General features: G+C 42.8%; 1 protein-coding gene across 1 annotated transcript in view; it reads left to right on the top strand.

Moving 5' to 3' along the window:
- The window catches only part of megf6 (multiple EGF like domains 6), a 53,516-nt gene extending 41,004 nt beyond the window's left edge, over positions 1–12,512 (top strand). Inside the window, exons 24-38 of the mRNA XM_046389545.1 lie at positions 1,976–2,104; positions 2,824–2,952; positions 3,594–3,722; positions 3,862–3,990; positions 4,358–4,486; positions 4,601–4,729; positions 6,035–6,166; positions 6,578–6,706; positions 6,952–7,080; positions 7,926–8,054; positions 8,428–8,556; positions 8,727–8,855; positions 9,936–10,064; positions 10,221–10,349; positions 10,761–12,512. Coding sequence (XP_046245501.1) covers positions 1,976–2,104; positions 2,824–2,952; positions 3,594–3,722; positions 3,862–3,990; positions 4,358–4,486; positions 4,601–4,729; positions 6,035–6,166; positions 6,578–6,706; positions 6,952–7,080; positions 7,926–8,054; positions 8,428–8,556; positions 8,727–8,855; positions 9,936–10,064; positions 10,221–10,349; positions 10,761–10,840 — 1,889 coding nt within the window. The 3' untranslated portion in view covers positions 10,841–12,512. The remainder of the gene's footprint in view (positions 1–1,975; positions 2,105–2,823; positions 2,953–3,593; positions 3,723–3,861; positions 3,991–4,357; positions 4,487–4,600; positions 4,730–6,034; positions 6,167–6,577; positions 6,707–6,951; positions 7,081–7,925; positions 8,055–8,427; positions 8,557–8,726; positions 8,856–9,935; positions 10,065–10,220; positions 10,350–10,760) is intronic.
- Positions 12,513–12,921: the final 409 nt, after the last annotated feature.

The following is a 12,921-nucleotide window of genomic DNA, read 5'->3' as shown; positions in this document are numbered from 1 at the left end:
TCTTAAAGAGCTCATTTAGTCTAGAGATGGAGTCTTTCAGCGATGGTACAGTGTGTGTGTATGTGTGTGTGGACTGAATCCTCTGTGCCTACCTATAAACAAAGACACAGAGGGAAGAATCTTCACTTACAAACACTTGCAGAAACTATGCTCACATCGGATGACAGATCACTGCTCTGTGGTTAATTTGGAAACCAGTCGCCCCCTGCTGGCATAAACAAATAATAAACTTTGCCAGTTAGACGTGTCAGTATATCCCCTGATGATTTAATATATTGTGTGCTGCGGTAAACTGTGTGTGCTGCATTTGAAAAGGAAAGAAAGTGTTTAAACATGTTGAGGTGATTACTGTGTCTGGTATGAAGACCTCATTAAAGGGGAACATCACTCATCATGTTTATTTTTTAACATTATAGATGCATTGAGCCCATTTTTTCATTGCTAAATAAAAGACATTTCAGAGGAACGTTCCAGAAACATTTCCATGCAGAACACTGCGATGTTGCCATGGTGTCAGTGATTGCTATCATAATAATAAACAACAGACGATAAACCAGTGATTTTTGCTACAGTACCACCACAGACCTAATGTCCAGCTGGGCCAAAATGACAGCATCGTCAGTGGGATGGCTTTAATAACATCACAGCCTAACCACTACAGAGGCAGGCAAAGACGTCATACTGTCAGCGTGGGAACACAGTGATGACCATGCCAGAAACTGCTGAGTGAGATGGATGCTTTTCCCAGTTTGAGGCCTTGAGGCAAATGAAGGAGGAGTGGACAGCATCATCAACTGGAGCTGGAGAAGGAGGATATGATGCATAAACTGTAGGGAAACACCCTGAGTATTGTGGCATTTAGAGTACATAAACCCACCAAGTCACACATTGCTGTTGCCCTCCCAATTTGTGGCTTCTTTCGGTAACATGGTCCACTGCTTTCCTTATAGATCGATAGAGGGAGTCTATAAATTAAATGAAAAGCTGCTGGCTGCTAGGACAATTGGAACAAACCCTTGCCAGGTTCAGATTTTCTCACATTTTACTGCACCAGAAAACAGTAGAGGTTACTCAAAGCAAAAAAAAAAAAGAAGAAGAAAAAAAAGCCTTGAACTGCTGTCAATCACTCAAACTTTGGACGTTCGCAAGAGCAGCGGTCTTGTAAATAAACACTAGAACGGAGGAAATTTTTTTCTGTTTTGCAAAACAGTAACATGCATGAGTTAGGATGTGATCTCTTCAGGGACAATTTGAGCGATCAAAAATAGGCTGTGAATAAACAAAGTCATTCTTTCCTGCTCTGGTGAAGTCATGCTTACTGACAGTATTTACATCCCAGTAGTGGAAAGGCTCATTCATCCCACTGCCTCTGGTTAGGTTCTTGTGGATGGGAGGCACTATGTTTACCAAACTCTCTGAGTGTCAATTGACTCTACGCACACTTATGGGAATGGGAATGGGAAACAGATACACTGATCTTATACTGGCATCTCCTTGCATCAGCAGTGATACTGTGGGCATGTATGTGTGTGTGTGTGTGTGTGTGTGTGTGTTGCAGGGGGGCACAGTAACCTGGCTTTGTTTTGCCATGTATTGGTGCGGCCTGTGGACTCAGCAGGTGCTCTAATTACCAGCTCTCTGTGCCCCCTCAAACCCCCAAAAAAGGGAACAGCCTCCGAGCCGCCGTCGACTTTGATGTGGCCCAGATCCACCACACATGTGGGACATGAGCTCACTTAACGAACGCAGACCCTCTGCAAATGAACAGCAACAGCGTGGTGCTGCAATTTGATATTGGCATTTTCAGTAGGTGGTAAGACAGAGAGGGAAAGTGGGAGGAGGAGAAGAGAGTGAGAGATGGGGAAGGGAAGAGAAAGAACTAAAAAGAAGAAGAAGTTGGCATCTCAATCTTTTCCTTTCCTTTTTTATGAAGCTGCCAGTTCTAACCAGTCGGATGTTTTATCTTGGCCCACAGTGTGCCCGGACGGCTTTTACGGTCTTGACTGTGGCCAGATGTGCGAGTGCAGGAACGGTGCCCGCTGCCACCACATCACAGGAGCCTGCCTATGCACCGCCGGCTGGGCAGGACCACACTGCATTTTGGGTAATGGAAGCCACATCATTAAAATGGGGTGTGAGGGAGGCCCTCACTGCAACCCATCACGACATCCTCTCCTTAAACACAACTATGATGTGTTTGTGAACAATTATCTCTATAATGAGACATCACCAATGACTTTTTTAGGGATGGGTAAGGGTGGAGAAAGCAGGGAGGATGAGAGTGCCCTCTGGCATACATGCTTTAATTGAGGTCTATTCTGGATAAATGCACCCACGTGTTCATAGCGATCAGCATTAGGAAAGGGAGAACATAGCTCAGAGGACTCTTTAGCAGCAAACCAATCAGTGTTCTCATGCTAAAGTTTCTTGAGGATTTCATGCCCTTGTTTTAATGAATCCAGTGAAATGCCCACTAAAGTTCTGAGTCTGTCATTCTGCAGGCTTATTCAAGACTTTCCTCTTGCCACAGCCATTTTGTGGTTGTAACTGCCAGAGCCAGAGTCAGCAGAAAGCCACTAGCATGACTTAATGATGCATCTCTGTCATTAGCGCATTTTCCTACTTCGTAGACTCCAAATGTCATCTTGGACTTTGATCATTAAGGAGAAGTTTATAGTATGTGTGTCGAAAGCCATAATGTCTCAAAATGCCCTTTGGCCCTTTGGTCTCATGCATTAGCAGTTGAATTTTAAGTTAATACTGAATGTGTTTTGTTATATTATGATGTGTGTGTGCGTGCGTGTGTGTGTGTGTGGTGGGTAGGATGCCCAGAAGGTCGTTTTGGGGAGCAGTGCAGTCAGGCCTGTGAGTGTCAGAATGGAGCCAGGTGTGACCACGTCACTGGCCGATGCAGCTGCACGGCTGGCTGGACTGGAGTCAGCTGCCAACTGCGTGAGTAGCTCATCGCTCGGCATGACAAACCCTGTCAAAAGCTATTTACTTTAAACACAAGTGGTTTAGCATGTTTTATGTTTACTACAAATTACTGATGTTTTACATCGTGCTTCCTTGTATTTGGATATATCTTGATGCTGTTTGATGTTGTTGCTGTTTTTATTCATTTTCTTTCAGCATGAATATCAATTAGAAGACTTAAAGCCACAATTTGTAAACACACTACTATTGTCCTTTTAAGGGAATATTCAGGTTTGAGATCAGTACAAATACCCCCCCAGTATTTTGTGTAGGTATAAGCATATACATGTAAAATTACAAAAACACACACCCCACGAGGTGGGCAGTCTGTGTGGGCTGCTTCCTCTTGTTAGTAGAGTATTCAGCTGTGTAGAACCATACACTCAAGGATGATATGAGTGATCAATAGACCATACTCTATCCATATTAGATAGATTCTTACTTGTATCATTATTTAATTGGAAAAAAGTGTCCCCTTATACACATAGTAGCCTTTCTGTTAGTATTTGCAAGAACACTAACCTTTTGTATAATCATCTATATATCATTTTCTTGGTCTTACAACCCATTGATGTCATTAACTCTCTATGCTGTGCTGCTTGTGTGTGTGAGTCCAGCCTGTCCTGCAGGACAATATGGGGAACACTGTTCTGGCTATTGCCTGTGTCAAAATGGAGGCTCTTGTGATCGTGAGACCGGCTGGTGCTCCTGCCCACCTGGCTGGACTGGAGCTGCCTGTGAGTTAGGTGAGTTAAAGGTTTGACGTTTTGTCCACCCGTTCCTGTCTTCACACTCCAGTGTCTAGGGCAAACACTTTTGTATTCATGAGATGAATAATTTCCGGAATGTAACTTCCACCTGAGGTTTCCTTTCCCTCTCTGTTAGAGTGTGAGGAAGGACGTTACGGAGAGAACTGCACCCAGTCCTGCAACTGTCTGAATGGAGGGAGATGTGACAGAGTGACAGGAAGATGTGTGTGCCTGCCTGGTTGGATAGGAGAGCTCTGCCAATCAGGTGACTTCCTGAACTTCACATCAGCACAATTGCATGAAAACGTGTTAGTAATTATTTAGCGTTTTTAGTTTTTCTCTGTCATAGTATGCACAGTATTGAGCATTGAGATATAAAGACATTTCCCTCTATTGTCTGCTGACTTTCTCTCACTTTGCATCTGTGTTGCATTTACTAGCGTATTTTGTAGCACTAGCAAAGCAAAAGCGAAGGTTTACTTACTGCTGGAATCATAAAACTTGCTGTGTCAAAACAGTTTGTGCAATTAGCCTTGGGTAAATACACATTAGAAAATGGGAACATTTTAAAAACGTTTTGTCTTTAGACTCTAATGTGTGCTGAATGTGAACGCGTGTGTTTTTGTCTGAAGCGTGTTCTAAGGGATTCTTTGGAGAGGGCTGTGAGCAGAGTTGTGACTGCGGCCATAGTACGAGTTGCCACCATGTGACGGGCCGCTGTGAGTGTGAGCCAGGCTGGAGGGGAGCCAGGTGTGACAAACGTGAGTGTACGCAGGACAGAGGAAACTGCGGCGGAAAGAAAGTGGCAACAGAAAAGCTTTGCACATGAGAGTAAAAGCGATTATTTGTGCCTGCGCTTATATGTCCACTCCCAGCCTGCCTTCCGGGGTCCTACGGGGCTTCCTGTGCCCAGCAGTGTCAGTGCCAGCCTGGGGTGTCCTGTCACCACGAGACGGGGGGGTGTGGGTGTCCAGCTGGACTTGCAGGACCAGGCTGCGAGAAATGTGAGAATGAAAAGAAAAAAAATCTGTCTGAGCAAAAATAAACAGCTTTACTACAAAATCACAAAGATTCTCCCTTGTGAGATTTAGGTGTATATTTAAATTATTGTCTGAGACACAGCTGTATTTTAAACTAAATACTAAATATAAATGTCCCTTATGTGTAAGCGGTAGTTGAGAAAGCCCTGGCAAATGGCTAATATTACTGTTATGCATTCCATTGTTGATAGAAACACTGTCACCCCCGAAACACACCACTCCCATCAGGAAGGAAAGGCGTCGTGGGTGTGAAATGATCACCTCGGATCGTTGTGTTAATACTGATTAAATTTTCTTTTATTTTTTCTCTCCCTCCAGAGATAGATTACGATTTATTCCATTCTAGGAAATGCACTCTACACCGGCACTAAACCCTCACTGTCACAGGACTTTATGCTAATGTTCCATTATTTAGACCATACACTTCAGGACTCCATATGAACAAGCAGCTTCGCTACTCGGCCCTTCGCCACTCCTTCTACCCCTCCACCACCTCGGCTGCCTTCCTCTCCTCACACTCTCCCCAGACATCTGATAAATGTTACACACCAGTTGCCAAGTAAAACAGAAGGCATTGTTTTTGTCTCCTCAGCGGCGGATAAGGGCCTTTGGAAAGCAGACATGCATAATGACAGCGCCGTAATTGCCTCTTTAGTCTGGAGTCCTTTCTTATCTGTCCCCCACGCTGCCTGCTGCTGCCTGACTGAGTAGCTGAGTGCTGCGGTCTCACCCGAAAACAAGTTCGGTTCACAGATTCATCTTGTTCGCTATGACTGATTGTCTGTTGACTCCATTCATTATTGTGATGAGCGCATACGTATGTACGCTCAAAGGAGTGTGTGAAAGAATGTTCATCTGTGTCCATCTGGGTTTGGGCACCGGGGAAAGTTGTTGGGAGTTTTGCTTTTGTTGCCAGTCAGTGCTGAACATCTCAGTATGTTCACCAAGTAATCAGAGGCAAATGGCAAATACCATTTTTCTTTGTTCTCTCACACAACCGTGCGCTTGTTCAAAGCCACATTTGTTGTCTTAATTGCATCACTATGCAATGACTTAACATCATGCTGGACTTGTTCATGTTTTTCTAGTGCGCATATATAAAATATATTTTATATATGAACACTGTATTTGAAAACTTTACAGATGACCTATGTACTGTAGCTGTACTGTACAGGTTTTCCCTGTAAATCTTATGCCCACTTCTTTCTAAATATGACCCAATACTCCCACTGTTGTATATGTGATGTATTTCTGGATGTATCGTCTTAGCTTGTCCTGCTGGCATGTTCGGGCAGAACTGCAGCCAGCTGTGCCAGTGTTCAGGAGACCAAGAGCAGTGCCATCCCGTGACGGGGAAATGTAGCTGCTTACCGGGTTACTACGGGGCTCGTTGTGAGCTACGTAAGTGAACTGTTGAGTTTCTGCTGACGGTGTGGACTAATGTGAGACATGCATGAATATGCCTTTAGTCAGTAAGAAATCACAGGTAGAGTGCATATTTAGATAGATTCCCATTGAAGATGTCATATTGTTATTATTTTTCAAAAATAAAAGCCAGTCTGAACTTTAGTTTTTGTTCATCTGTTGTTATGTTAAGGTGCTTGTTTAATTAATTAATTTTATTTTATTTTTCATGGTCTGGAAACTGTTGATATTTTTATATAGAATTTCCTTTAAGCACAAGACACATCTTTTTTCTGCTTCTTAGTTCTGCTGACCTGTCTTGTGTATCCTGCAAAAAAAAACAACAAAATCAGCACAAGCTCACTGACTTTTTTTGAAATTCTATTTGCTGCTACGGTTTGTATCCAGGATGCCGAGCAGGGACTTTTGGGCCAAACTGCAAGTCCAGATGCAACTGCATCAATGGTGGTCGCTGTGACTTCAGGACTGGGGCTTGTTACTGTCCTCCTGGCTTCATTGGAGCTGACTGCAGCTTAAGTAAGTCAGGAAAACTTTCACTTGTTTGTACTCTAGAATGCACTATTTTCCTATCGTTATTTGGAATTATTATTTCTGTGATTTCATTTCAACATCATTGTTTTACTGGAAAATTCTGTTTAACCATGACTGAGCCAAACCACCAGTCCTATGAAATAAAGATATTCATCTTCCCATTCCTTTCATGTTATTTTTGGATTCGTATTAATACTCTTGTGTGAATGAAGACATGTTTGTTTGCACAGGTTGTCTGAGTGGATACTATGGGAGGAACTGTGCTAAGCTGTGCTCCTGTGGGGAAGGAGGCCAGTGCCACCCAGTAACTGGAAAGTGTATCTGTGCCCCTGGTAGGATGGGACAGTCGTGCACACAAGGTAGCACTAAACTGATGATGTCTGTGATTGCTAAACTACAAGAGGCAATGCATTGTTCAACTCTGAATGAAACTGCATCACAGATATCAAACATTGAGCCTTTTATCTTTCACCCTTCTGGGAGAGTCAACACTGAGACTGACATGCATCAGTGGGAACCACTGGCCCTAATGAGTTCCTCAGAAATAAGAGGCCTAACAGGAGAGTGACAAACAACCACTAAAATTAAGGAGTATTTTTCAACATTTTTCACTGTATATTTAAGTAACAAATTCTCCATTTCCTCAGTGTGAGGCCTCTGATGATCACAGGGCTGCTTTCCGGGGAAACAGAGACAGAGTTGGGTTGTCTTAATCGCTCTCTTTATCAGCAATTCAGCTGGATTGCAAGCGGGGATTTCCATCACTGCTCGCGCTAAATGTTCTCTTCTTTAGCCTCCTGCATGTACTTGGACATACCACCACTTAAGTTCCCCTTGTTGAATGTTTACAGAAACCTATAAGTAGCTCGTTCTCTGTGTTCCGTGTCGCTGAAGTTGGCAAGGAAGCAAATAAATAAACAGGGAAATCAAAGACGGCTCACTTATTGTTTTTCCAATCTAAATTACCCAGAGAAACATGATTATTCTTTTATATCAGTGCCAAATTAGGCTACTTTGCCATCTCTTTAATGAACTGTTTCTTAAATAAACATGAATGTGGTTTGTGCAATCTTATATGTGTGTGTGCGTGTATGTGTGTGTGTTTGTATTTGTGTCTGAGCAAGAAAGAGACCGATGGACAGAGCGTACACATCAGGGCGCGTAGTTCTTATCTTGTCCTGATATCCTCTGAATGTTTCTCCAGCGTGTCCCAGGGGGCGCTACGGCCTGCAGTGCAGAAACACATGCAGCTGTCAGAACGGGGGTCTGTGCAACCCCGCTGACGGCTCTTGCAAGTGTGGACTTGGATGGACTGGACCCCGCTGTGACACAGGTATGACAAAAAAAAATAATGAGAATCGAACAAAATGGTATTTTGTCCACAGGAAACTGGGAACAACAACAAACAACAAAGCTGCAAGAGAGCACTCTTTTAAACTGTGGAACAGTTTGCATTTGACTATCAGATGATCCACTTCAACTGACTTGTTTTAGAAAATTTCTCCAGGCTCATTTCTGTAATTTTTGTGTTATTTCTGTTTTCTGTAGTTAAAAGTTGGTCATAAAAAGCAATCAAGCAATATTACCCAGTATTAAAGCAGGGTTTGTGTTATTAGTAATAGTATGTCAGATTTATCTAACGTTGTCATTCATGGAGCACATTTGAATCATATTGTGTGTGTGTGTGTGTGTGCGTGTGTGTACAGCCTGTTCACAGGGAAAATATGGTCTTCATTGTGCAGAAGAGTGTCCATGCCTCAACAATGCGACCTGCGACCGTTTTACTGGCACCTGCAGCTGTATTCCTGGATACTATGGCCACTCCTGTCAACACAGTAGGCAAACACTCACTTGTAATACTAAAAGAAATGTGGTGATAAGGTTGCCAGACAGTGGCCTCACTGACACTTGAGTAAAAGCTCGACAGACTGTGACTTGAACAATTTTGACTCAACATGATTGCATGTAACCCTAGCCTGAATTCAGCGACTTGTGTGTCTCTCAGGATGCCCACCTGGCTTCTTTGGAGTAAACTGTGCCCATACGTGTGACTGTAAGGTGGGGCAGACATGTGACCATGTGACAGGCCAATGTGTGTGTCCACCAGGCTACTATGGCCCACAATGCCAAAGATGTGAGTATATATGACTGTCTTAAGATTACTTATCAACTACAACCCTTTAAAGTACATTTTCACTGAGCTAGCAGAATGGGGAAGGAAGAAAAGTTAGAGCCCATTTTAAAGTGAATACATTTCAGAGGTTTTTGAGATGGGGTTAAACAGAAGTATGAAGACAAAAGCACTATTAATGACAGATAGTCACAAGTCGGTGTGCATTAGTAACAGCCACCTGGATGTCCAGCTGTAACAGGGCATTTGCAGATATGAGCATACATGAATAAGAGATTTTCAAAAAGGCAGGCAGACAGACAGGCTAGTTGGTAGGTGGGCAGGCGAGCAGGCTGGTTATTTGATGAGAGACAGGTGTTTCCCGACTGCTTAATGCATTCCTGTTACATCCTTGTGCCCTCCTGCCTGCTCACGGGGCTTTCACCCGCAGTGTGAGCGCCTAAATGGCCACTTCAGTCCCAGCAGGAGATATGACTGAGCATTGCAGAGCAGCTGTAAGGCAGCCGCAGACTTAGGAGACCGACCTGGCTCTATCTCTTTGTCTGCGTGAGAAAATGTGTACACACTTATTAAATCGCTCAGTGCATTTCTGAACGTGAGTGCATGAAACCGTCTTTGAGTCAGCTGTGTGCCTGTTTGTGCTTGTGTTATTATTATTTCTGGGCCTTAAATATGTTACTGTGCACAGTCACATGTCATCTCACATTTGTAGGAGAAGGAAATGTGCATAAAGATAGAGAAGTAAAATCTAAAGTCTAAAGGTATACAGTTTGAATGATCCTTCATATGACAAAATAAATCAAATGTAATTCTAGTTGCCTTCGTGCACCTAACAAAAATTGTCATTCATATTTTTTTAATATTCTTATAGTAAATTCTTATATTTTTATTTTCACAAGAGATGAAGTACTAACACAAAAGCAGATTGTAGAGGATCCTCTGCCTATTCCAGTCTAAACCATGAGCTCTCCAGTGAGCCAACAGTCCATCCTTCTCATCCTACATAGGGAAGGGGGATTCACTAAGTACTAAGTCACAGAGTACATTAACACACCTGAAGGTATGAATGTGTTTTGTTTTCAGGGTGTGAAGCTGGCAGGTTTGGACTGAACTGTGGACAATCGTGTGACTGTGCGGGTGAGGCGCCATGTGACCCATCTACCGGCCGGTGCCTCTGTCCCCCAGGAAGGACAGGACAGAGGTGTGAAAAAGGTAGATTTCACCTAGAGGGAACAACACTGATGTGAATCAGAAAAAAAGGTGTTTCAATTTAAATTTAGCAGAAATTCAGAGAACACTCCCTCAATGCAAGGACTCCTTCCTCTTTTAAATCGTGCCTTCCCTCCCACTCTTTTGTTCCTTTCTCAGACTGTGGTGGAGACCGTTTTGGCCCAGGCTGCTCGCTGCCGTGCCAGTGTTCCCACAGGGCCCGCTGTGATGGGCTGAGTGGGCGATGCCTGTGCCCGCTCACCTGGCTGGGCCCCACCTGCAGTGAAGGTAAACCTAAGCTCACACAGCTACACACACATGCACGCACAACTTGGATTGTCAAATTTAAGCAAAATGGACACAGGTTCACACACACACACACACACACACACACCGACACAGACACAAGGTCATGGGCTGTAAAGCTGAACCAGCTTTAGTGAAATACTGTGTCATGAAGTGTGAGAGGCTGAGCCCCATCACTCTGTGTGTCACCCTGTCTCCCTCAATAGCTACTCCTGTCTCCTGACAGTTATTTTAATCTGCACCCAGCGTGGAGCCAGGCTGGAGGCTGTCTTCGTTTTACCTCCTCAAAGCCAAACACATGGGGGACCACGTACCAGTTACTTCTCCTACAAAAAAACCCCAGAACATTTGCTTTTGATTTTCAAATAGTGCTGATGTCTTCTTGATTTTCAGCAGTGCTACACCAAAGCCCAGGACCGCTGAACTTTTCTGTGTCCCAAAGAAAGAGACGTGCGGGCAGCAAAACCACATAAACCAAGCAGAGGTGTGAACTCCTGACTGGGCATTCAAACACAGGGCTTGGACCCGTGGAAGATTACTCGGATCATCTGGGTAAAGGTGATGTTTTTGTGGAACTGGTACTCAGCTGTCAGAAACTGGTACTCCATCACCGGGCCTGGAGCTCGCGATCATCACCCGGTGAACTGGGCATATGAGGGGCCCTCAAAGAATTTTCAGGGTTATGCAGACTTCTTATCAAAACACTCTTATACCTGCGTCACATTTGTGACTATTGCTGATTGAAAGTAGTTAAATTTCTTTCCAGATTACCATTTAATGAGCTGTTAAGGGGTTGATTTCTTTCTTAAGGGCATTTGGACACGTTACTGAATCAGAGTCACTGGAGAGCCTTTACAGCCACTACCAACATTTAGTTTATTTCTGTGTGTGTCCGCAAAAAAACTTGATGGTTAACATAACAGAATGCCAGGCATATTTCTGGTGAAAATTAAATACCTCTTAACCAGATTTAGAAATACATGAATAGCTACAGCACCAAAACTATGGTCCAACAGAAGAGGCAAAAATGTTGACGCATGGGATGTCTCATAATAAAAATATTCCACATAAATGAAAAATACTCTGCTTTATGTCTGATATGTTTTCCCCCACAAAAAATTCTGTTACCTTGTTAAATAAATTAGTTAGATTATACTACTTCTACTCCTGAAACCAAGAATCAACAAAGATGCTTCATTTCAAAAGTTTAACTGCTGGGCAAAATATGTCCAAATGCTGCACAGGACAAGTATCAATCAAATGAGGTAACAAGAAGCAAAACTCATTTCTGATTGAATTTTAACCTTAACTTTAACAAAGTTGAACGTCCAGTACACACATTTGGGTAGTTCACTTCCATCATAGTGAAGCCTTTCTCACATACAAGGCATCTCATTACTTACTCTTTTCTCATGTGAGAAATAAGCAATCCTTGCTTATGATTATTTGCTGACTGGTTTGTGGGTTCACAGCTCATTTTCACCTGATTTTCTGACCTTGACATTTCTCATTACACTCAACTTTTACAAATGTCTGAGAAGATATTATCTATCCATAAGTTATTCCAAGTTGGCTCATGGAGTCTGAAAATGACACGAACAAGCTTCATTAATCAGCAACGCTCTCCATTTAATGGCATTGATCAGGGGTTGTGTTATTTCAGTTGAGTGTGATGGTTACAAAATATTGCAGGCAAAACTTGCATGCATTGTAATTCTTACAGACATGTGTTTATTGAGTTTGGAAGTCTTCAAGAAAATTCTATAACAACAATGTCAATGATGTTAATACTTTTTCTGTAGTACCTGTATACTTTATGGTTGTACAGTATTAAAGATACAATTACAAATTCCATATCACTACTGCTAATATTTGCCATAACTTGTGCACATTTTTTAAATTTTATTTTATTTTAGTTTTTGCACAAACTGTATTGTATTTACTCAGGTGAGCGATAGTAACCGAGTCACAACTGACTGCGCTCATTTCCTGGCTATGTCAGTGGTGCTACATCGATACGTTTTGTTTGTACAAAATTGATAAACTCAACTCTGTTATATTTTCTGTTGTCTTCTTACTTAGTCTGTCTTCATCATCTGTGGTTTTACTTTGACTAAAACGAGGAGGAAAAGAGCCATGAACCAAATAAATAACATAAAAAATGCCTGATTTGTGTGCTTTGAAGGTGGTGCTGCAAGAAATTGATCTCTGTGATTCTCAGTGGGGAGGGAGGGTGCAGTAAGGTATGGAGAAAAAAAGAATGAAGTATGAAGGTAGTGGAAGTATGGAAGTTCCAGCTGTCATAGAGAGCTGTAGGATCCTGTGTGTGTGGATATGTCAGTGTGTGTTTTTGTGTGAGGCCACAACCAGGCATCTCTCATCAGCCAGAGACCAAGAGATCAAGTTGGAGCTGGAGGCACATGAGCAGGTTACACTGGTGGTGTAAGGTGGTGTGTGTATGTGTGTGTGTGTGTGTGTGTGGTGGTGGTGGTGGTGGTGGATTGTTAGTGTCAAAGAGAAAGTGCGCTTTCCCTCAGTCATTTTTCAAGTGCAC

Source organism: Scatophagus argus, chromosome 5 (genome assembly GCF_020382885.2).
Source record: "Scatophagus argus isolate fScaArg1 chromosome 5, fScaArg1.pri, whole genome shotgun sequence".
Taxonomy (NCBI): domain Eukaryota; kingdom Metazoa; phylum Chordata; class Actinopteri; family Scatophagidae; genus Scatophagus; species Scatophagus argus.
This window is presented reverse-complemented; position numbering and strand designations above follow the sequence as displayed.